At 42.0% G+C, this 25,791-nt stretch overlaps 1 gene segment (V, D, J or C); it reads left to right on the top strand.

The window, feature by feature from the left end:
* Positions 1-1,391: 1,391 nt before the first annotated feature.
* On the top strand, positions 1,392-19,357 carry LOC140716402 (Ig heavy chain C region-like). The segment is given in 5 exon segments: positions 1,392-2,083; positions 9,300-9,602; positions 11,532-11,849; positions 17,964-18,284; positions 18,654-19,357. Coding segments are annotated over 4 exon segments (1,287 nt in total).
* Positions 19,358-25,791: the final 6,434 nt, after the last annotated feature.

Consider the following 25,791-nt stretch of genomic DNA (forward strand, 5'->3'; position numbering starts at 1 on the left):
GGTCACTAGATTCTAAGACACCACCATTGACAATAAACTTAGGGTCAGTTTTCTAACTACGGCTGGCCTCAGATTCATGTTGACTACCAATGTTGAACAGACGAACGACCGCAAGACAGTAATGTGCAACAACAGGAATGTTATTTAGTTACTCATGGTAATTGAACGAAAGGCTTTTAGTGCATTTGCTGTCTCAAGTTGACGGTTACTCATGGATGCTTTTAACAGATTTTTGAAGCCCTCTCCAGATAATAAAGCAAAGAAGAATGGAAATACATTCAGTGCGGATGGAGATCTTCCTCTATATCTCTATCCATACGTTAATGCTCATATATTTCACCGATGTAATTCTGGAAATATCGGATATAATACATATAATTAACCGAGCTATAATCGCAGTTGATACGCCTTCTGCATTATGCAAATGTGCCCAGACTCTCGAGGCTTATAAAGACTTCGCTCCTTCACAAGGTTGCACTGACAGCCGACGCTGATGTCTGGAACCTTCTCTACTTAACAGGCTTTCTGGTGGTGAAGAAACCATGAATATTTTGTGTGTTTTGATATTTTTCGCGTGGTTACCGAGTACGTGCAGTTCTTTTTTAAAGAGAATAATGATTACTATTTTGCCTTTGCATAAACAAATTTTATTTTATGTTAAATCCTGTACTGCTTCAGATATGTGATGATTAAATGTGTTTTCCTCCCTTCAGATGCCACGTATTTCTGCCATGCTAACACAGTAACGAAGTTGAGCACAAGCCAATTCAAATACGTTGGAAAATCTTTCACGCGAGAAACTATGATTGCTTCAGTCTTTTGGAGAAGAAAATTGCTGAGCAGTAACGGATTACACTGTAGAGCGAGGGTTGGTTTATAAAACGTTAGCGACAGTCACTCTGCCGCACATACCCAAGTGAGCACAGTTGGAGGTGCAGCGTCACTTTGTCCTTCCAGAGTTATGCAAATGGAGACATTATTGCTATTGAATGAACTACTGTGCAAAACAACAAGTGCCACAGTGATCCAAAGCATGGACTCTGCAATTCAAAAATCACCAATGTGTTTGGTAATTGGAGAAAGGACAATGCTAAACCGTTTCTGAACTGTACAATGCAGACGCCATTTTCGAGGGATTATTGGCTATAAAAGTAGCTGTGCGGAATAAAAACAGCGTTAAGCAAGATTGTAATTTGCGCCTTGACCACATGATCTTGTATTGATGTACAAGGAACCTTTTAGTACTAGCATCAATGACTGTGTCAACAAACGTGGCACAGTGATGAATCTTCAATCCCCGTCATACATAAATCTCTTCCGCAATTCTTAATGCAAAACTAATGCAAGACATTCCTTCAGCGACTTAAACTTTTCACTGCCAAACATTCTGCCTCTGCCAGACACTGGTACGCATAATGGAGTCTTGCTCTACATATTTGTATAATTGCAGTATAAATGTTATAATCATATGAATAACAAAGCTTGATATTTTCCTTGATATCTGCCTGGCTGAGAGTTATTATCGACGGAAGCCAATAAAACCTATTTATTCATGTCCAGTTCCCTCATATCATGGAGGTATAGGATTACTTGACGGATTTAAACACTATTTACAACAGTGAGGTTATTGTGCTCACGTGAAATGATGTGTCAAAGCAGTGCCACAGTAGTCTAAGCCACAGCACAAACCTCCGGGACAGTTTTATTTTGTTCGTCGATTTGTAAATGGGATTACAAACTGTGCCTTTACGTTCCTGGATGTTGCTCGACATAATTTTAAAAAGATACTTCTTCTTTGGGTTGAATTCCACCTACATTCCTTGGTGCTTAATCACCAAAATTCCCGTTTCAATATCACAAGCCCTTTTAATGCACCGAATAAACAGAAAGGCAGATGAAAACTGAAAGAAATTGAAACCCATTGACAAATAGAATATATTGTTAAGCCTTTTGTTTCTGTCTTATTCTGGAAGACCTACCTCTATAGTTCACTTTTAATGATCACTTTCCGCATTGGGATGAATAGGAAGTAAATCATTGTGTACCACAGACGGAGGTGGCACAAATCTGACTGTGAAAGCTGGTAAGTGACATCTTTTATTACATTTTGGGCAAGCGCATATGTTCCCCGATGAGAAGGGCAATTAGATTCTCACTTAAATGATGCAACCGGTGTCGCGCAATATGATAATGTACTTTTGCAAATAGAAAAATGCTATCTCGCTGAGATGTCCCAGAAGAAATTAAATACGCGCCTTTCCTCCCAAGATAAGTCTTCCGTTGGCTTAAAAGAAGAAAATTGAACTTGGAGTATTTTTACAAATCGAAGCACATCAATTACCCTCGACCTGCTGCACTCCTCCCCCGACAGTAACTTTAAAGTATTACCTAATGCATTGATATAACGCGATTTTTCATATATTTGAGTGCCGAATAGCTTCCCACTGTCGCAGACACGACCTACATTGTTGTGCGCTACCTATATTAGAGAAAACCTTTTCATCGGTTCAAATATTTGAAGATTGAGTGTGTAAAGTGAACCCAAGTATGAAAGAAGTTTGAAGATGAAATAGTGCACAAAGGGGTCGCCAGAAATATAAACCGTATTTTAATCATTTGATACTTGGCAGGGAAGTTGAATCATAAACTCGTAGTGAAAACAACTTGATACATTGCTGGAATAGAATAAAATGTATTTTATTTAGAAACACATATCGTCGTCTAAAAACCACTTAAACTACCTATAACGATTCTACATCTTCGTTCCTATATTACCTCTTTCTCAGAACTGAATTTCATTTTTTCCCAACAGAATCACACCATCCCTTCTGCCTACCTGTCTGTTCTTTCCATACAATGTGTATCCTTGGACGTTAAGCTCCCAACTATAATCTTCTTTCAGCCATGACTCAGTGATGCCTACATTTTCATATCTGCCAGTCTCAAACTGCGCTAAAAATCATCTACCTTGTTTCACAAGCAGCATACATTCAGATATAAGATCTTCTGTCCAGTATTAGTCAACATTTTTCCATTTGTTCCCTGTTACACTGCAACTCACTGACTGTAATTTTGCCCAATCATCTATCTGACCTTCTTGAAAATCCCGCTGCACACTGCCTCTGCTTGCATACCAGCTGCCACATCCTCAGCACTATCTCACCGTCTCCCATCACCTCGCCAAGTTAGTTGAAACCCTCTTCAACAGCTCTTGTAAACATTACCGCAAGTATATTGATCCCCAAACACGCTCCTATTGTGTTGGTCATCCAGAAGGGATCCCAATGATCCATAAATCTTCAACAGTGCCCCTGCACTAGTTCCTCAACCATACATTCATCTGCTAGACCATCCTATTTTGAATTTCACTGTGGCGTAGCACAGGCAGAACACCAGAGAGTACAGTACAACAGTAGAGGTCCTGGTTTTCAGCTTTTTACTTAGCAGCTTCAATTCTCTCTTCAGGACTCCTCCCTTTTCCTACCTATGCCTTTGGTGTTACTGTGTACCAAGACTTCTGGCTGCTCATCTTCCCCATTTAAAATCCTCTGGATCCATTCTGAGACGTCACTCAAACTTGCACTTAGGAAGCAACATACCATCTGGGTGTATCTATCGTGTCCATAGATTCTGGTGTCAACTGTTCCTATCACTAGTTCAGTCCTCTTCTGCCCCCTTTCCTTTTGAACCATAGCAGCAGATGCAGTGCCAGAAACCCTATCGCTGCGGTTTCCCCTTGCTGGTAGGTCGTCGTAGTGCACCAGAAACACACACACACACACACACACACACACACACACACACACACACACACACACACACACACACACACACACACACACACACACACACACACACACACACACACACTCGAAAGTGGTGTACTTATTATTGAGGGGAACAGCCACAGAGGTATTCTGCATTGGCTGCCCATTTTCTTTCCTTCTCCTGACAGTCACCAAGCTTCGGGGTGACCACTTCCTGTAGGTGCTATGTCTCACCTCCTCATTTTCCCGTATGACCCGAAGGTCAACGAGCACGTTGTCTGAGAAGCTGCATTTCGGTGAAACTGATGCAGATGTGGTTATCCAGAAGGCTGGAGGTCTCCCAGGGTTCCATTTCTCACACAAAGAACACAACACGTCCCTGGAGCAATCCTCACTGCTCTCCGTACCAACCGAGGAAGATTGTAGAAGAAGAAAATAACCAGATACTTGCCTTGCCCAAGCGTGTTGTCGCTCAAGCCTGGTGAGTCAGATCCTCCCTACTCCAACACTGGTCCACTCACACAATGACTGCTCTGCTTGTCGCTTCCTCGTTTTTATTTGTTCACTTGCCCACCTCATGTAAACTGTGCAGGTGATTGAGAGGTGGCTATTGGCACAGGCATGCGTGAGAAAGCCCAGAAGGAATGAAGCTTTTAATCCCATAGTATCCTCTGTGAGCCCAACCTCCTCCATCCAGCAAACTGTAGGGATCCATGTATTTTCCAAATAGGATCATGGTTATTTCCTGCACGCACCGTTCAGACAGTGACTTCATCACCCCAGCAACATTATGGATGTGATTCCTCATCCCATTACCCTCAACGAGTCCAACGATTTAATTAATTCTACCCACCAACTCTATTCATCCTTGGCTTCTGACTCTTTTGCTGACATGAACATTCAAGGCAAGAATGCAAATATACAAATTAGGAAATGGACCCGGCCATCCCGTCGCGAATCCTACTTCTCCACTTCACCGTCGTCAGTCTTATTATGAGCTCTAGCCTTCACTCCCCACCCGTGATATGTGATTGTCCTTTGCTTTGTATGTACGCATCCATTTCTCCTTTAAAAAGTATTGCAATATCCTTCTACTGCATGTAAGTAATTCCAATATTGGTAATACACTACAAGAGAAAAGAAAACTTTACCTAGACTCTGTCATAAAAGAGTGATCTCATATTTATGCTCCAGTTTCCTGCCACATCCGAAAGTTGTGCAGCTGGTTAGTTAATTTTCAAAAGAATATTGTTCACAGTGCTTAGAACAATGATAGAACTTGGGTGGAATTGATGTGATTGTGGAGACGAATAAACCAAAATGGATTCATGTAGAATCAGTGTAAGTAACTTGTACAAGTTCTGCACACGTTCGGTAGATCGAAACACTTGTTTCTATTTTTTTTCGTTTGTTGCTTTTATTTTATTTTATTCAGAGATACAGCACTATAAGGACTTCCTTTTGCAACTAGTCACGCCACCCTGCAACTCTCCTATTTACCCTAACCTAATCAAAGGTCTGTCTTTGGACTATAGGAGTTAATGAGAGTATCGGGAGGAAACCCACACGGTGTCGGGGAGACCGAGCAAACTCCTTAGACATGGCGCTGGAATCGAACTCCAAAATAAGACCGGCTGAGCTGCAATAGCATTGCGCTAACTGCTGAGTTATCATGTGCCTTCTGCTTCTCCAAACCTCTTTCTAAATATCCACGTTTCCTTCGTCTTATCGTTTAGACTAATTATAAATATTCGGGACCCAACCCCTATCCACGTGATTCTAGCGAGCACTTGGCATAACGCTATTACAATGTCGGCTGTAAGATTGGGGCTCAATTCCTGTCTGTCAGGTGTTTGTACTTTCTTCTCCATGATTGCATGTGTTTCCTCCAGGTGCTCCGGTTTTCTCCCATATTCCAAAGCCCTATGCTTAGGGTTAGTGAGTGTGAGCATGCTATGTCGGCACCGGCAACTGCGATTGTTGCAGGCTGCCCAGCACATTCCTGGCTAATTTGATTTGACACTAACGACGTTTCTCACGAGTTTGCTTTAGTTTCATCCCACCGGGTACTGGAAATTGTCTCTCGTAGTGTAAAACAGGATGTTTAATGGGAAGGGTGGACTTGGAGAATTAATGTGGTATAATGATCAATGTTATCTGATTCCAGGTTCATCTCAGCGGGCACACTGTAAACTTGCCATGTTGATTCCCACATTCAGTACACCTCAACACTCATCAACAGCAAGATGCAGTTTGAGAAAATCGTAATTGTGCAGATTATAAAATACAGTGTTGTGTGCTATGGACAGATTGGTAACGTTTCAGATTAGATTAGATTCAACTTTATTGTCCTTTTGCCAAGTACAGATACAAAGCCAATGAAATGTAATTAGCATCTGACCAGAAGTGCGAAAGAATGGTATTATTTACAAAGTAACTGTGAATAAAAATTAAGTGCTACAGCATACGAATATAAAAGTCCTGAGACAGGTCAATATGGGTGCAATTCTGCTTAGCGCTGTGATGTGAGGTTCAGCAGAGTCACAGCCTCAGGGAAGAAGCTCTTCTTGAGCCTACTGGTGCGGGAGCGGAGGCTCCTGCAGCACCTAGCAGATGGGAGGAGACTTGGCTAGGCTGAGGTGCATCCTTGATAATGCTTTTCGCTCAGACCAGGCAATGTTTATGGTAGATGTTCTCAATGGTGGGCAACTGGGTGCTTATAATCCGCTGGGCAGTTTTCACCACCCGCTGGAGGGCTTTGTAGTCCAATACGGGACAATTGCCATATCACACTGAGGTGCAGTGCACTGCTCATATTTTTTGTTGTGAGTATTACGTACATCATGATCATCAAAGTACAAAGTTCAAAGTATAATCAAAGTACATATACGTCATCATATACAAGCCTGAAATTAATTTTCTTGGTGGTATTCAAATAATGAATTTCATTGATACTATTGAACAGAATAAAATCAATGAAACCCCGTGCACATCAAGATGAACAACCAATGGGCAAAACATAAACTGTGCAATTCAATTTTAAAAAGTAAATAAAATAACAATAATAAATAAATAAACAATAAATATTGACAACATGAGATGATTTTTTTTACAATGATCTGTGGGTTGTGGGAAAGGATCAGTAGCAGGTGAATGAATTGAGTGAAGGCATACTTTCTGGTTCTAAAGCCTGCTGGTGAAGAGGTAGTAATTGTTTCTGAATCAGATGGTTTGAGTCCTGAGGCTTCTGTACCTCCTTTCTGATGGGGGTAGCGAGAAGAGAGTGTGGCACGGATGGTGGTGGTCCTCGAAGATAAATGCGGCTTTCCTGTGACAGCGATCTATGTAGATGTGTTTAATGGTGTGGAAGTCTTTACTCGTGATGAACTGGGCAGTATCCACAACCTTTTTGTAGGCTTTCCACTCAAGGGCATTGGAATTTCCAATGGTATATTCAGCCACATATCTATATAAGTTTGTCAAAGTTTTAAGTGACATGCTGAATCTTCTCAAACTTCTAAGAAAGCAGTTCTACTGCTGCGTTATCTTTCTAATGACACTTATGAGCTTGGACTCAGGATAGTTGAGGAATTTGAAGTTGGTGATTCTCTAACAAGATGAGGACTGGCTCATGGACCCGCGGTTTTCTCCTCCTGTAGTCAATAACCAGCTCCTTGGTCTTGCTGACATTGAGTGAAAGATTTTTATTCTGGCAGCTAGATTTTCAGTCTTCCTTCTCTGTGTTGCTTCGTGAGCACCTTTGAAACATCAGGCGTAATTATAAAGTACAATTCAAGGTACACGAAATATTCACTGTAAGCTCTGATACCACTATACTGAATGAAATACCGTTGTTTAAGTCGCCCCTTCAGCCAAAACGTCTTAGAAGCGCTAACATAGTTCTAGATGTAAGTAGTATTGCAGTTGTATTATGCCTAGCACGTTGTCACGAAGAACAACGTAAAATTAATCCAATCATTTCAAAGATGTTTCTGAAGATTAATATTTTGCAGGACAGTGATAAATGTCTAACCAAATTAGTAGCGTACGTCTTTTGTTTTTGTTAATTTTAGCAAGGCAATCGATCGCACCAAACATCAATCTTGTCTATTCTGTAACTGACAAACAAAAGGCACAGGGTTTTGTGGAATTGATTTGTGTCATGAGGTTTCACGTAGTCTAGTGTAGCTTTGTGTTGAAAACACAATTACCTGAAAACATCGTAGTGATCTGCCAGAAAAACGGACAAGCCGTACATTCTGCCTTTACCACCAGTCCTCCGGTTAAAACATCAAACAGAACGTTTACCTCAGCAAGTGTGCTCAAAGTGCCGCTGAATGAATGGGCCGGTGGTTCTGTGTATTCGTGCCAAGTATTCCACTCTGCAACGAGCAGGAACATCCGCAAAGACATACGAACCGAGTCAGGTGAGAGGGAGTTCCCAACTTACAAGTGAAATATTTCCACTTTCATCCTCAGTTTTACAGTTCTTGGGTTGCGATCATTTATCAACGCGATTTAAAAAGAACCGGACTAGTAAAGATTGAGATGCCTGTTAATATAAAGTTTGGATAAGGGACAGACTGGAATTTGATTCTGAACGTTTAGTCAGAAAACATGAAATATCAGAGGTAAGAATTCCAAACAAATCTTGGAAACTGTAGTCAAAATATCTCATGTTGCATCAGTGAATATTGATTTCCGATCACGTTAATGCATCGAATAGAATTTGTGTATCCTAAACGGTTCTAAGGAATCCAAATCAAGTCAAGTCAAGTAGCTTTTATTGTCATTTCAACCATAGCTACTGGTGCAGTACACAGTTAAAACGAAACAACGATCGTCCAGGACCATGCTGCTACGTGAAACAACACAAAACTACATCAGACTTCAAGCCTACACGGGACTCTGAAAAGTGCACAAAACAGAGCAAGACAGTGTAATAATTAATAAACAAGACAATAGACACAGTAAAGGACAAGTTACAATATAATAATAAATGATTAAAAGAGGATCACGGGCAAAGGGTGGTGAAAGATATTCTGCGCTCCTCTTTAAATGTCGTTGCACGTTAAATTTTACGGATATGTTATATCTCTGGCTGGAATCAGCATGCAATAATGAAAGTGTTGGAAAATAAATAAATGAAAGGAAGAAAGTAGTTGAGGCAACGACCCGACAACTCAAACCGTTAAACTTTGTGCTAAACTGGTCTTTCATTCTTGCATAAATACATGGAATGACCTTAGACGCTGCATATTTTGGCACCTTTTTCCATCTAATAATCGCTTCCACGATCTAGCTTTCTGTGTTCTGCCCTCCCTCAGTCTGCCTCTCTGGCTAGCTCCATACCTCTGACTATTCTGCCACAAGCCACTGACCCTTTCCCCACTCCGGTATTTTATCACTGTCGTCCTTTCAGGGAAAGTCTGAATGTATCCGTCCCTTCACCCTTCTTTATTATTAAATTGAAATCATTGCTATGTTTCAGGTTCGTCATCAATAAATCATCCTCTCAATTTTGTGTTCTAGGTTTTGCATTGTTACTCAGAGATCCTACCGTTGAAGAAATGTGGATAAACAAAACTGCCACACTGGTGTGTGAAGTGATCACCACAACTCCAGCTGAGGTTTCCATCTCCTGGACAGTGGGTGGAAAGAAAAGGGCTGATGGTGTTCAAACAGGACAGGCAACAAAGATTGGAAGCCAGTACATGACAGTCGGCCGTTTGACCAGCAGCGTTGCGGAGTGGGACAGCGGGGTAGAATACTCCTGCTCGGTGCAGGACAATCAGTTAGATACTCCGTTATCAAAACGGACACGAAACACAAAAGGTGGGTGCAATAAGAACAATCGAACTGCAAAGTAGTGTAGATGCAGAAAGAGGAACAGAAACTGCTGGATGTCAGGCAGCAGATTGCAGAGCAAAACAGGCATGAATGTGAGCGAGTTGCCCTCTGGTAGAGCCGTAAGTTAATACATAATTCAGGGGAAGACTCAGGGGAGTTGAGAGTTTGAGGGCAAGAGTGTAGGGGTAACACGAAGGGGAACTTATTTACTCAGAGAGTGGTAGCTGTGTGGAACGAGCTTCCAGTAGAAGTGTTCGATATTGTCATTTTTTAAAACAAAATTGGAAAGGTGTATAGACAGGAAAGGGATGGAGGGTTATGGGCTGAGTGCAGGTCGGTGGGACTAGGTGACAGTAAGCGCTCGGCACGGACTAGAAGGGCCGAGATGGCCTGTTTCCGTGCTGTAATTGTTATATGGTTATATGACTATTTTATATGGTTATAAGACGGGCGTTGCGACAATTACGTCACCAATAAAATTCCCCCGATGCATTGTTAGCAGAAATGTTGGAGACATATGGTCCTAGAACATAGGAGCAGCCTCTTCGGCCCAGTAAAACTGAGTGCATCGGCACTAAGGAGTTATACATTTTTAAATCTTTTTGTAGTTTCAACAACTCCTCACAGAGTTTACCCTCAACGTCCGCATTAGGAATAAGTTACAGTAGTCAACGTAGCTAGTACCTACATGTTTATCGACATGAGAATTGAAAAACCTAAATTAAATGTGATTTGTGTCAGACATACCAATAGCGGTATCCCTGTGCTACCACATTCAATCGTCGTAGAGTCATAAAATGGCACAACACGGAAATATAGTTGTCCCTCTGAAACCCATGTTAAATGCTGTTTCACGTCTACCTCAATCCAAAGTGCAGTAACAAAAAACAATCTTTGTCTTTCCTATTTCAGTGATCGTCCAAATACTTTCTCAATATGGTGACCACGATCAAGATATCAGCCATTTCGTTTGATATACCTTTCCCTAAAGCTCCTTATCTTAACTTAAGCATATGCTCTCTTTGGATTCCATGCTAGAAATAAGGAACGATGTGGTCAATTTAGCTTATCTTTGTCGCTAATAATTGTATATGGTTTTATCGGGTCACTCCTTAGTTCACTTCACTCCAAAGAAAACAAGCCAAGCCTACCTAATTACTCCCCATAATTGAGGTTCTCCAGTCCAGTTAACATGCAGTTGATATGATATCCACTCTTTTCAGTGCAGTGACATTCATTTTATAAAGTGACGATCAGAACTGAACTACGTATTTCAAAAGCGAGTGCACGAGTGTTTGGTAAAATTAAAACAGAGCTTCCCAACTTTCACATGCTAAACTCTGATCTATGAAGGCAAGTATGTCATGTTCTTTTGCCAACATTCCATCTAGTGGTGCTGCCATTTTCTGTATACTATGGACTTGAACTTCAGTATATCTCTGTTCATAAAAGTTTCTTAATAATGAGCCATTAAAGTTCATCTGCCGCCGATCGTGTAACTTTCTATTTGATCCGTGTCGTGTCACAGGTTTAGACACCAAGCCTCACGATTCAGCAAGTTTAGTGTCAACCATAACCTCAGGAATTATATTTCCTATATGTTCATACAAATCGTTATTTCTATCACAAACAACAAAAATCACAGTACTGTGGTACGCCGCAGGTAGCATAATTCCGAACAGAAAGTTATTGTCACCATTACCCTTAGCAGCTCACTAACAAGTAGGCTGCTCACCATGGAGTCTTAAAGAAATTGACAAGCGTATTGATAGAAACCTTGTCAAATAGAAAGGGGAGCAATGTTTCTTCTCCGCAGATCCTACAAGTCCAGCTGAGTACTTGCACCGTTTCATTGCAACCACATTTCAGAAAGACAGTTTTTGGAGATTAACGCTGGTTGACTTTCTCTTGCAGCCAAACCATTGGAACCAAAGGTACGCCTCTTGCCACCGTCTCCAGAGGAGACGCAAACTACGGGTATCGCTATACTCACGTGCACGATAACGGGATTCTACCCCGATGACATAACCGTTTTGTGGCAGAAGGACGGAGCTGCGTTCCACTCAAACACTACCAGCTTCTCCACGGCACTTCAACAGGACATGACCTTCAGCACGAGAAGCCTCCTTTACTTGACTGAAGCCGATTGGAAGAAGGACGCAAGATACTCCTGTGTCATCACGCACCCACCTTCAAAATCTACTGTGAAAGCAAACATCAGGACTCCGAAAGGTAAGTAAAGTTTGCCAATATACACACATCCATTCTGTGTTCGATATCCCAGACAAAAGATAAAAAGCATCAACTGCCTGCAATGAGCAGAGTGGAACGATCATTGTAAAGTAGTATAGTAGTAATCAGACCTCTCTGATGGTCTGCTAAAATAACATAGATGAGCGCCAACTAAAATTCATAAGATGTAAACGGATCACTGTTGAACCTGCGAAGACAAAATATATTATAATATTAACTTGTCTCACCAATAGGAGCTAAATAGGGTAAAGCTGAAGGAATATGTACGGACATTAATTGCTGAATGACAATATGAATGGAGCCCATTCTTGGCGTTTCTGATTATATTCTAAGGAGATTGTTTAATGGGCCACACTTGTAAACAAACTTTTTAAAGCTCAATTAAAGTATAATCAATACACACGAATTGGCATACTAATAATTCACAGGTAACGGAGGATGGTTTAACGATGAGTCTCCGATGTGTCGGCGTGAATAATTGGGTGGGACCATCCTCTGTAAGGATTTTGTACGTCTTTTCTATGCAATGCATGGATTTCCTCCTATTACTCTGATTTCCTTCCACAGTCTAAAGATTTACCGGTTAGTAAGTTAATTGGTCATTGTAAATTGTCCAGTGATTAGGCCAGGGTTATATCAGGAGTTGCTGGCGGCGCTGCCCGAATGGCCGGACGGCCCTATTCTTCCCTATATCTTAGAATAAATCAAGAAATGTAGGTCCAACTAACTGATGTGAGTCATAGAAACATAGAAAACCTACAGCACAATACAGGCCCTCCTGCCCACAAAGTTGTGCCAAACATGTCCCTACCTTAGAAATTACGAGCATACCTATAGCCCTCTACTTTACTAAGCTCCATGTATCTTTCTAAAAGCCTCTTAAAAGACCCTATCGTATCTGCCTCCACCACCGTTGCCGGCAGCCCATTCCACGCATTCACCACTGTAGAAAACTTACCCCTGACATCTCCTCTGTACAAGCTCCCCAGCACCATAAACCTCTGTCCTCTTGTGGCAACCAGTTAGGCCCTGGGAAAACGCCTCTGACTATCTACATGATCAATGTCTCTCACCATCTTATACATCTCTATCAGGTCACCTCTCATCCACTATCGATCCAAGGAGAAAAGGCCAAGTTCACTCAACCTATTCTCATAAGGCATGCTCCCCAATCCAGGCAACATCCTTGTAAATCTCCTCTGCACCCATTCTATGGCTTCCACATCCTTCTTGTAATAAGGCGACCAGAACTGAGCACAGTACTCCAAGAGGATTCTGACCAGGATCGTATATAGCTGCAACATTACCTCTCGACTCCTAAATTCAATTCCACGATTAGTAAAGTAAGTATTGAAATCCTCCGTACCATCAGCAGCCATCTGACCTGGACTGGAGAAAACACGTCTGAGTGGAACACTTCCGACCTGACGACTTGTCAGTTTTTTTCTCTCGCATGGTGTTGATGGTCCTCGGCCTGGATCTCACAACAAAACATAATATCATCCACAACTATCTATAGGAAGTTTAAGGATTTCAGACGTATCCGTTTTATGGAGAAACTGAAATGAAATTCACAGGAAGATGCATAGTCAATATAGTTCTGTCAATTACTTGGACCATTAGATCCCATTACACAGTGAACATTCATTTAGCGATACAGTATGGAGTTGGCTATTTCTGTCTTTCGAGCCACGCCACACCAAAAGCTGCACAACCCTGATTAACCCTAACCTAATTGTAGGTTAAATTTTACAGTAAGACCAAAAAACCATGAAATAGGAACAGAATTGGGCTATTCAGCCAATCGTGTCTGCTCCGCCATTCCATTACGGCTGATCCCGGATCCCACTCAACCCCATATGTCTGCCTTCTCACCATGTCCGTTGAAGCCCTTACCGATCAGAAAACGATCAACTTCCACCCTAACTGTATGCACGGGCGGCCTACACCGCAGTCTGTGGCAGAGCATTCCACAAATCTACTACTCTCTGGCTGAAAAAATTCCTCCTTACGTCTGTTCTAAAGGGTCGCCCGTCAATGTTGAGGCTGTGCCATCCAGGTCTCGATACCTTAACATAGAAAACATCCTTTCCACATCACCCTATCTTGTCCTTTCAACATTAGGGAGGTTTCAATGAGATCCACTCGCATTCTTCTAAATTCCAGTAAGTACAGTCCCAAAGCTGCCATACGCTCTGCATTATGTTTTCCCCATCATTCCTGGAATCATCCTTGGGAACCTCCTCTGGACTTTCTCCAATGACAACACATCCTTTCTGTGATATTGGGTCCTAAACTGTTGACAATACTTTTAGTGCGGCCTGATTAGTGCCTTATAAATGCTCAGCAGAAACTCCTTGCTGTTATATTCTGTTCCCCTCGAAATAAATGCCAACGTTGCATTGGCCTTCTTTACCACAAACTCAACCTGTAAATCAACCTTCTGGCTGTCTTGCACGAGCACATCTAAGTCCCTCTGCACCGTTGGTATTTGAAGCTTTTCCCCATTTAGATAATAGTCCGCACTATTGTTCCTTTTACCAAAATGTATTATCATACATTTCCCAACACTGTGTTCCATCTGACACCTTTCTGTCCATTCTTCCAATTTCTCTAAGCCCTGCTGCAATTGCATTGCTTCCTCAGCACTACCTGCTCCTTCACCTTTCTTCGTATCATCCGCAAACTTTACCACAAAGCCATCAATTCCACTATGTGAACCATTGATAAACAATGTGAAAAACAGGTGTCCTATTCCTGACCCGTGAGGAACACCACTAGTCCCCAGCAGCCAACCAGAAAAAAGGCTCCTTTTATTCCCATTCACTGCCTCCTGCCTGTCAGCTATTCTGGAACCCATACCAGCATCTTTCCGGTAAAGTGATAGGGTTTTATCTTGTTGAGCAGCCTCAATTGTGGCATCTTATCACACCCCTTCTAAAAATCCAAGTAAATGATATTCACACCCTCGCCTCTGTCCACCCTGGTTTTTACTTCCTCGAAGAACTCTAAAAGTCTTGTCAGGAAAGATTTCCCTTCACAGAAACCACGCTTACTTTGACTTCTTTTTATCATCACTCTCCAAGTACCTCAAAACCTCACCCTTAATAATAGATTCCAACACTTTCCCAACCACTGAGATTAGGCTTACTGGCCTATAACCCTCCCTCCTGAAAGAGTGGAGTGACACTTTCAATTTTCCAGTCCTCTGGGACCATGCCAGAATCAAGTGATTCTTGTAAGATCATGGCCCATGCATCCGTTATCTCTTCAGCAACCTCCCTCAGGAGTTTGAGATGTAGACCATCTGGCCTAAGTGACTTATGTAACTTTAAGTTTGCCTTGCACTTTTTTCCTTTGTAATAACAATGGCACTCACTCCTGCTCCCTGATGCCTATGGACCTCTGGTACACTGCTAGTGTCTTCCACAGTGAATATAGATGCAAAATACACATTACGTTCATCTGACATTTCTTTGTCCCCATTACTACCTTACCAGCATCATTTTCTAATGGTCCAATATTACCTCTCACCTCCCTTTTACCCTTTATATAATTGAAAAAACTTTTAATATCTTGCTTTATATTATTGGCTAGTCTGTCCTCAAATTTCACTTTTTCCCTTATAGCTTTTTTTAGTTGTCTTTTGTTTGATTTTAAAAGCTTCCCAATCATATAAATTCCCACTCCCTTCTGCTACCTTATATTCCCTTTCCTTGGCTTGTACGCAGTCCTTATCTTCCTTTGTCAGCCATGGTTGCCTACCCCTGCCATTTGAGAACTGCTTCATCTGTGGCACATATCTATCCTGCGCTTTGTGGAACTATTCCCAGAAACTTCAGCCATCTCTGCTCTGCAGTTATCCCCGCCAATATCCTCTTCCAATCTACCTGGACAAGCTCCTCTCTCATGCATCTGCAATTCCATGTATTCCATTGCGATACACACACATGCGAGTTATGCTTCTCAATGACCCCAACTAACCAACCCGGTTTTTCTTTGACTCTGGAGCAGCTGGGGAAAACCCGTGCATTCCACGGGGAGAACGTACAGACTCCTTATAGAACAGCGCAGGCATTAAACTCCGAACTCCAAGACGTTCCGAGCGGTAATAGCGTCGCGCTACCGTGGCTCCGTGTTGTTGGTTGGCAAAGGTCGGAGCCACTAATTGCACCAAAGAAAATAATGAAAATCAATTATACAAGCACAATGACATCGTCGTATTAGATGGTTAGGGCAGTTTAGTACCCTTCAGGAGCTTCATGAGTGAACTCCTTTCCATGATAAGCACAGATGATCGTTTATGTAAGCATATCGAACAAATCCAATCACAATGCCTCATCAAGTGAAGCAGTCCATGTCTTCTTGCGGGAAGATCGATATCATATCCTAAAGCTGGCACCGACTGCAAAGTGAGATTTCTACGACATAATTTCTAGACAATAACTAAAATAAATTCTAACAATCTGCTCCGCATATTCAATGGTTCACGCACAAGAACATTCAGACCACTCCGAACACCAACATTTTCCAGTTTCCGACCATTCATAAAATATACTATCGTCATATTTATTTCTCCTCGGTCGGTATCCTCACATTTTCCACGTAACATTCAATCAGCTGAGTATTTAACAATTTACTTATCTTGTGTAAATCCCACCAAATTCTCCCAGAATCATTCCCACAGCCCTCGATGCCACATAGCTTGTATTCCCAGTAAACAGACATATTACAGTATATCCCCCAGTAATATATTTGAAATAGATTCAGAGTATCTGAGGCCCCAGTATCGATCACCGTGATATCCTGTTCGCCACAGACTTTAGGGCCGTAAACCCTTAAAGGGTTCGCTTCTGGTACATGGTTGCTGTACTGTTTAACATGCACAAAATGGACTGCTTTTATTCACCCGTGCTACTCTGACAGTATCATCCAAACACAAAATACCATGATGGACTGGGGCTTCAAATACACGGGTGTCACTTGGAAATAGAGTATGGCACCTTCCTTTCAGTTTCGATGGGTTTATATTCTGTAACTCGCTACCCAACAGCTGTGAAAATTATGCTTCACCAGGAGCATTGAAGCAATTCAGGAAAATAGCTCACATTTTCTATGCAAGACAGGTAAACAATGAACTTACTAGCTGCATAGAGAATCGAAACAAAAGTAATAAAGCAAAGTTACTAAAGGCTCGTGCACATATGAAACTGAATTTATCCTCCAAATGTTACTGTATTTTAATATCACAGTTTATATTTTTTCTGGAATGTGTTGGGTGGTAAATAATGCAGGTGTCGGCTCATACATCGCAGCAGAGTTTTATAATTTTCAAGATCAATTAAGTGGCAAGCGCTTCCTTCGAATACGTGGTTCCATTACATTTGATGGCACGTGGTAACCTACGGAGTCAACGTGGCCGCTTCCGTTTCACGTTACTGGCAAATTTTCCTATTTCTAGTGGAGTAACTCCCACAAAATATGACCGAAAATATTAAAGGACTGGCAGTCCGTCCATGGTTCATAAAGTAATGATGTATTGAATGCTAATCACACAACATGTTCTTTATTAGAATTCATTGGCATGTTATATTTTGTTTTCTTATTTCGAAGAGCATGTTACTCCGTCCATAATGGAGAAAGTACTGCAGTTTTAACTGAGTATAACTTTCCGCGTAATAGTTCTTTTCGATCAACTTCTTTTAGAATCACACTGGGGACTGGAAGACAAACCTTTTGCTCATTTTGTGTGAATACCTTTGAAGGAGGCCACGTTTTCCCTCAGTAGTTTGAAAATCTAAGGGGGAACGTTTGCATCCCCGAATGGGAAAAATACTTACTGTTAAAGTCATGTCAGTATACTGTTTGCACTGTGGTATCTATAATCGGGAGAGTCAATGAGGATATCAGACAAGGAAGATAGAGGAGTCAGGTTGATAAGGCAAGTATAGCTGTATTAGCGAAGCAGAAAAAGTTGTCACAGAGAAATGAGTAGTAAGTGGGATTATGAGCTACTCCGGCCTGGTTATAGTTGTTATTATCCACATCTGAAACATCACAGAATGAATATAACCATTCCCACTTTTTTGCCAGAAGAATGCCCTGTGGCAGACATTAATGCCATCATAAAAAAACCTTCCTTTGAAGAGATTTGGATGCTTCGGAGAGCAACAATTGTGTGCGAAGTGGTTTACACAGATTTACAGGACGTCACAGTCTCCTGGCGAGTAAATGGGAGTCGGAGAATGAACGGAGTAGAGACTCGCGGTCCAGAGTGGAGGGGAAGTAAATCCGTCATCGTCACCAAACTGAAGATCAGTGCAGAGGAGTGGAACAGTGGAACCGAATGCCTGTGCTTCGTAGAATACCGTGATCTGCCAACACCACTGAAAACCGCCACCAAAAAGTCCAAGGGTAAGCGCAATGAACTGCCGTCTTGAGGCACATCAAATAAACTTTTTGGCAGTGACATTCATGAACTAGTCAATAGAGTTGAAAATATAATCTCCTCCATTCCGTTGCGTAACAGCAATCCAGAAGAAAAAAATGTCCACCCGTGGTAACGTAGAAAAGAAGCTGCACAAAACTGCAAAACTATACATAGTATCTTAATAACAAAGAGCAAATGCAACACCTTATTTATATTTGGAGCCGATATGTCTTGAGTTGAAAAACTGATCTAATTTCTGAGTTCATTGATATTTGAACATCCGGAGTCTGGTGAAGATACAAATCTGCAAGTCACAGATGAAACTAATTTAACATCTGTTTTTTCCCTTCCAGTTACTGAAATGCACCGCCCTAAAGCCTACCTCTTGTACCCATCAGCTGAGGAGATTCTAGCCGAGGAAGCAGCTACCCTAATTTGCCTCGTGACCGGTTTTTATCCAGAAGATATATACGTCGGTTGGATGGCTAATGACACCCTTTTGCATTCGGGATACTCCATCCAGTTTAACAGCGATAAGGAAAACGGCTCTAACTCGGTCACCAGCAAACTGAGGATCAGCGCAGAAGACTGGGAGAAGGGAACCACCTATAGCTGTTTGGTTGGACATCCATCGCTACAAACAAATATAGTCAGAAGTATTAATAAATCCAAGGGTAAACCTACTTTAGTTAACGTGTCAGTTGTTCTAACTGACAGCTTTAAATCGTGCGTCTAATCATCTTTGATTTGATGACTAGTAGCTTGGAAGTGTTTCTTGCTTACTGCGTAGCTGTTTGAGTTTCCGTTTTGCTGATTTACTGAAGACCACGCATAGCATTCACTCTTCAGATTATCCTACCGCAAATGAAATATTCCATTAATTTCATCTGTTCGATAACATTGTGATGAGCTCTCGATAGCATTAGAATTTGTTTAACTTTACGTTGATTCTGAGAATGTAGTACTTCAGAGATGCTAGTAAATCGCGGAATAGATAGCAGATAGTGATTTATTCTGTACGCCACATTATATTGAAATAAATTCAGAATGAAAACTTCTTGGCTTCCACATGAGTGTTCTTATTTTTGCCCTTAAGAGTAAAACATTTTCCAGTTTTTTTTTAATATTAGCTTCATTAATATATATGGTATACTATTATTTCCTTTTCACGTGTCGCAAATATGGCAGGGAGATGAGAGGGGCAACGATATAGGGCAAATTACTAAGGTTATTCAGATCCTAGCGGTTCGTGGAGATTAGATTCGAGATCTGATTTGACGGATAGACTCGTTCGTGCATTTGTACCTGTCATCTGAACTTTAAAAGCAAAAGGTTCATAGACAATAGACAACAGCACGGAATAAGCATCAGGATCAGAATAATTTTCTTTGACGTTGTCGTGAATTTTATTGTTTTGCAGCAGCAGTACAATGCAATACATAAAATACAATATGAAAGAGATGCTTAAAAATAAATAAGTAGTGATAAAAGGGGGGAAATTAGTGATGTAGTTTTAGTGGGTTCATGGATTGTTCAGAATCTGATGAAGAAGGAACAGGAGCTGTTCCTAGAAAGTTGAGTGTGTGCCTTCATACCCCTGCACTTCTGATGGCAGTAATGAGAAGATGGTACATCCTGGATGGTGGGAGCCATTAATGATTGTTGCCAACCCCTTGAGGCACCGCCTTTTGACATGTTCTCAATGTTGGGGAGCCTCGTGCCTATGGATAGCTGCACACAACCCTCTGCAGTATTTACGGTTCCCATGCAATGGTGCCTAAATACCAGCTGGTGATTTAGCCAGTTAGAATGCTAACGTTTTGAATGTTAGACTTTTGCAAAAATTTGGCAGGGTCTTTGGTGATATGCCAAATCTTCTCTAGCTCTTAATAAAATATACCAGTGACGTGCTTATTTCCCTATTTACATCCATATTTTGGGATCTGGGTAGATCTACAGAGAATACCTCCTGGAACTTGAAATAGCTCACCTTTTCCACTGTCATCTCTTCAATTAGAACTTGGATACAGTACATGATGCTTGGTTGCTGATTTCAAGCAGAAACATACCTGATGCTAGGTAAATAGTATTGACCTCCATGTTCCATTTGGCCTCTAACACTGACTATACGGCATCCAGCGCTCAATAGAATTGAGAAGGCCGAAACAATCGACATCAGCGAATCCTAAAAATCGTTCGCCTGCCACCACCCCTGCTCCTAGTGAATGGCTGAAGCGGATTTCATGTTCGCTATTATATGATCTTATTTCACACCTGTTTCTCAGTCTGCCTCTACTGAATTGCCACTATAAAGCTTATGTTTCTATTAGTTCTGAGCACCCATGAACATGGCAATGCCCTCCCAAAAGCTCTTTAGTCTTTCACATTTTATATAACAGAAACTATGCCATCATGTTCTAGAAGACAGGCTAGTTGTCTTACCTTCCCTATGCATCTTGACACACACGAGTTATAGATCTGCCGAAGTCTCTCTGTGAAGATAATTATCTTGAAATTCAGAGCTTTCACAGCCTCGTCCTTGCCCTCTCAATCTCGTCATCCCTAACCGATATCTCAAGCTAGATCTCTTTTTGGGCTCCTCGGCACAATAATTGGCAGTCATATGAAGGGCCCAAACATTGTAGCCAGTTCAGTGACTGAAAATTTCCTCGTCTATTTATATTAATATGCTACATAAATCCAGATGTTTAGATGATGTGTTTTAAATATGTTGTTAAATATTCCCCGTGACTTTTCTGTGAATGGTACTGTGATATCCTAAGTAAATACACTTCAATGAGATTATCATCCATCCAGCTGTTCCTCACGGCCCGCTTTCCGTCAGCCAAACTTGTTTTCGGGCTTTGGCTGCATGATCCTGCTCAGGGCCTACTTGATATGGTTATCGCGCGAGACAACGTGAACAACAAGAGAACAGTGTTCAAGTTTAAGCATACGCCGACTTAGACTGCAATGGACAATCACGTGTCCAAAATTAACTGATCTGCAAGGAGAGTGTAACCTGTACTTATGTAAAAATTGGTGCGTCAGCTGCAGTCGAATTCAATCCAATGTTGCTGTGTCCGGCATTATGAATTCCAAATGAACATCTGAAGTGGTACTCTTAAGTCAGTTTTGTATTATCTTGACTCGTGTGCAGGTAACTGAATTTTGAGAATTGTACACGCTTGCTCAATAGGGTCCAATGTATTCTATTTAGAACTCCTCACAACAGTTAATAAGCACTCAGCTGACAGAACAGAGAAGACCAAGTGACTGATGGCCACACAAATGACAGCATTGAAAATGTATGAAAGGATATTAATAAATGAAAGAATAGGCCTGTCATAAAGGGGAACGTGGGGAGTGGACCCAAAAGCAAGACATAGACACTGAACTACCAGGAACAGGACTAGGCATGAGAAGGAAGCAAGGAAAGTGGGGAATAAAGGACGCTGGACATTACACAGGCCCCAGACGAGACAAGGATACCGGGCCTGGGCTAGGGGTTGACGAGGATAGCGGAACCTGGACATGGAACTGGGAACTAGGAGCCTGGGCTCTAGCCAGAGACTAGATCAGTACCCAGAACCTGGGTCTTGACTTGGGCTCGGACTCCAGAACCAGGTGAGGACAAGACGTGGCTATAGGACAAGGAGAGGCACAGGACTGGACGTGAGATTCATGGACAGGACAAGGAAACCCCAGCACAGGACGAGGGAACCCCAGCACCGGGCAAGGTACTCCTGGGCTGGGTGAGGCACATGACAAGACGAGAACACAAAGCCGTGGCTTGGACAGGACAAGGACTTTTGACAGGACAAGTGAACCCCAGCACAGAACCAGGGAACCTCAGCACTGGGTTGGGCAAGGTACTCCTGGGCTGGGTGAGGCACATGACAAGACGAGAACACAAAGGCTTGGACAGGACAGGGACCTTGGACGTGACTGAGACTTGACGAGACCCCGAAGCCTTGACTTGATTGAGGGAGAGACCGGAACATGGAACACCGACCCGTTACCCCTCCTTGGATATGGGACGTAGGGCCGGGGCTCATTACACAGAACGCTGAACATGACGAGACAGTTCTCAACGTTAGGTAGCGGCAAAACGGCCGGACCTATCTAGCGAAGAAGTGGACACGGAGAGGCAGTTCCCAACGCTTGGTAGCGGCAAAGCGGCAGAACCTATCTAGCGGAGGCATGGACACAAAGAGACAGTTCCAAACAGGGCGAGGCTCCAGACACAGGCAAGACGAGGCAAGGCTCCAGACACAGACACAGGCTCCAGGCAGAGGCAAGGAGAGGCGAGGCATGGCTCCAAGCAGAGACAAGGCAAGGCGAGGGAAGGCAAGGCGAAGCAAGGCAAGGCTTCAGGAGAAGAAAGGCAAGGCGAGGCCAGGCCAGGCAAGGCAAGGCGAGGTTGCAGGAGGAAGGTGAAGGGAAGGGATACAGACAGGGGGTTTGGACAGGAACAATCCAACAGCTAGAAGTTGAAACCTGAAGCTATTTATGAAGCCAGCCCAAACGAGAATCAACTGCCTCAACAGAAACTGGGGAAAACCAGAAAACTTGGAATAAGGAGTATGGACCGGACCGTGAACCCGAATGTGGATTTCATGGACCAGACCATGACAAGGCCATGTTCTGGCAAATATTGTATAGTATCAGGAGCTCAGTTTAGAGAAGATAAATATATTTTTTAAACATAAATGTGTTAGAAGCAGAGGATGTTCGGGAATGAGACAAAATAAATTTGTGGAAGCAGATTATTGCAATGTCATGGACTAAAGCTGCAGCCAAAAGCAAATAGTATAAGTTTGCATTTAGAAGAGTAAAACACGCAAGTTGAAAGCATGTTGCAACTACATAAAGCACAGCCCGCCAAAGGAAAGGGATGTCACGTGTATGTACTGAATTCTGTCTTTCCTTTGCCCTGTGGGATGTGATCAGGAGGCAACTGCTCGGTATATGTTAGGAGTGGGGGGTGAATATTGTCCTTCGCCTGAAGGCGCTTAACAGCGCTCTCCCTCATTAAATCTCGCTTTCATGAACTTGAGAAAGGGATTTCACCGTCTGGGATTGTGTTATCTAAAACCCAGATCAAGTAGATACATGATCAGTTATTTAAAAGATATATCAAGTAAAATTGACAAGGACGACACAGAACTAATGTCAGTGCACGTTAAGGATGCCACTGAACGAATATAAAATTGAAACCTGAAGTTGAGAACAGTCTGATGAACAATTGCATCAAGGGAAGTGGGTCATTTGGCTTTCTACTAAGAAAACATATAAAATCCAGTAAAACTCTAATCTATCGATTTCAGCAATCTGTGTAACTCTGGAAGACTTGGACGACTATTCAAGCGATGAAGAAAGATTCGAAAACCTGGATGAAGATGTTAGTTCATCGCCAGCGCTCATCACCTTTGTGATCCTCTTTATGATGAGTATGATGTACAGCGCATTTACGATGACTGTTAAGGTAATAACGAGTTTCAATTGTCCAATAGTCTATGCAAATCCATTAAAATGTTTGGCGTATATTTCACATTTCAAGTTGTGAAATAATCAGTCTAACAGAAACTTAATTCATGTTTCTCCCAATGTGTGGTTGGGTTTCGGTGAGGCTTCCCTGGCGCTTATAGTCCATTCCTAATATCTCTTATGAACGTGACGTCCATGCATAAAAGAATTAAAAGACCATGCACAAAGATTATAACTAAAGGAAGGAATTACTGACAATGCCAGCGGGACTTGACAAGAAATTGCGATAAATAAAAGAGCAGAAAACGAGAGCATGATGTATTTTAATTCATTTTCTTAATGCGTAGGTTCTTAGATTCAGTCTTAGATTAGAGAGAGAGGGCGAGGGAGAGGGAGAGAGAGAGAGAGAGAGAGAGAGAGAGAGAGAGAGAGAGAGAGAGAGAGAGAGTGTGTGTGTGTGTGTGTGTGTGTGTGTGTGTGTGTGCGCGCGCGCGCACACACGTCTGTTTGAGAGAAAGGCGCAGAGAGAGAGACCAGGAGCTGTAAAGGAGACGAGAACTCAGCGATGAAAACATTCATTTATGCTTAAACTTGATCGAGGAGAAGAAATAAGTGGCACATTGATTAGGGAGAGGTCCGATATTTCTCGGCTAGGAATCTGCTGGGAAAACAGTCATTTTTCAGCAGGTTATCAGCGCGTCCAATTTCAGGAAGAGTAAATGTAATTAGAAAGTTGGCTGGTGGGGCTACTGAATTAGTACTTAGCAAATATCACTGAGTTATGCTAATCAACACAGGTGACGTTTACAAGATTGACAACTGACCAATGAATAAAAGGTGATAGTCAATTTTATAATGAAGTTTCTATAGAATTCTATTCAGATACACAGTTATAACAAACAAAGAACATAGTGATTGTAAAAATGGATGTGAATTTGTTGCATAGCAACAGAGGACAGGAGCTTGATTTCTCGAGTTGTTTTTTCCACATAATAAAATAATTCTTGATTCGGATGAGCATGCAACCTATAAAACTTACACGACTAATATAAATCAAGCATATTAACTTTTGAAAGATTCACCAACAGCAGTAATAGCTTCCTTGGCGACAATATTCCATGTGAATCTCAGTGCCAGTGGCCAAGGAATATTTTTAATGTCATTCCCGCCTTATTGCAGCATCTTCATCTAGAGGAAATAAGCTACATTTTCTTAACCTTCAAAAGTGCGGAGAATTATAAGAGAATCACTGGAAATACTCAGCAGTTTAAGCTGTATCTGTGGGAAGCAAAATACAGTTAACAATTAAGGTCGAAATCATTTCTTCAGAACTTGCGAGGAGACAACGAAACTTGTAAAGTACAATGTTTCTGACAGTGACAGGATAAAACTGGAATGAACCATGGTGATAAGATATGAACAATGTTGTCTGATCTAAGAATTAATGAGAGCTCTTCGGGAATTAGAACGCAAGTCAAGTCAAGTAAAGTCAACTTTTATTGTCATTTCGACCATAACTGCTGGTACAGTGCATAGTAAAAATGAGACAACGTTTTTCAGGACCATGGTATTACATGACACAGTACAAAAAACTAGACTGAACTACGTAATAAAAAAAACACAGAGAAAGCTACAATTGATTACAGGCCTACACTGGACTGCATAAAGTGCACAAAAAACAGTGCAGACATTACAATAAATAACAAACAGGACAGTAGGGCAAGGTGTCAGTCCAGGCTTCAGGTATTGAGGAGTCTGATGGCTTGGGGGAAGAATCTGGTCATGAGAGCCCGACTGCTTCGGAGCCTTTTCCCAGATGGCAGGAGGGAGAAGAGATTGTATGAGGGGTGCATGGGGTCCTTCATAATGCTGTTTCCTTTGTGGATGCAGCGTGTAGTGCAAATGTCCGTGATGGCAAGAAGAGAGCCCCGATGATCTTCTCAGCTGACCTCACTATCCACTGCAGGGTCTTGCAATCAGAGATGGTGCAATTTCCGAACC

Source organism: Hemitrygon akajei, chromosome 25 (assembly GCF_048418815.1).
Source record: "Hemitrygon akajei chromosome 25, sHemAka1.3, whole genome shotgun sequence".
Classification (NCBI taxonomy): Eukaryota; Metazoa; Chordata; class Chondrichthyes; order Myliobatiformes; family Dasyatidae; genus Hemitrygon; species Hemitrygon akajei.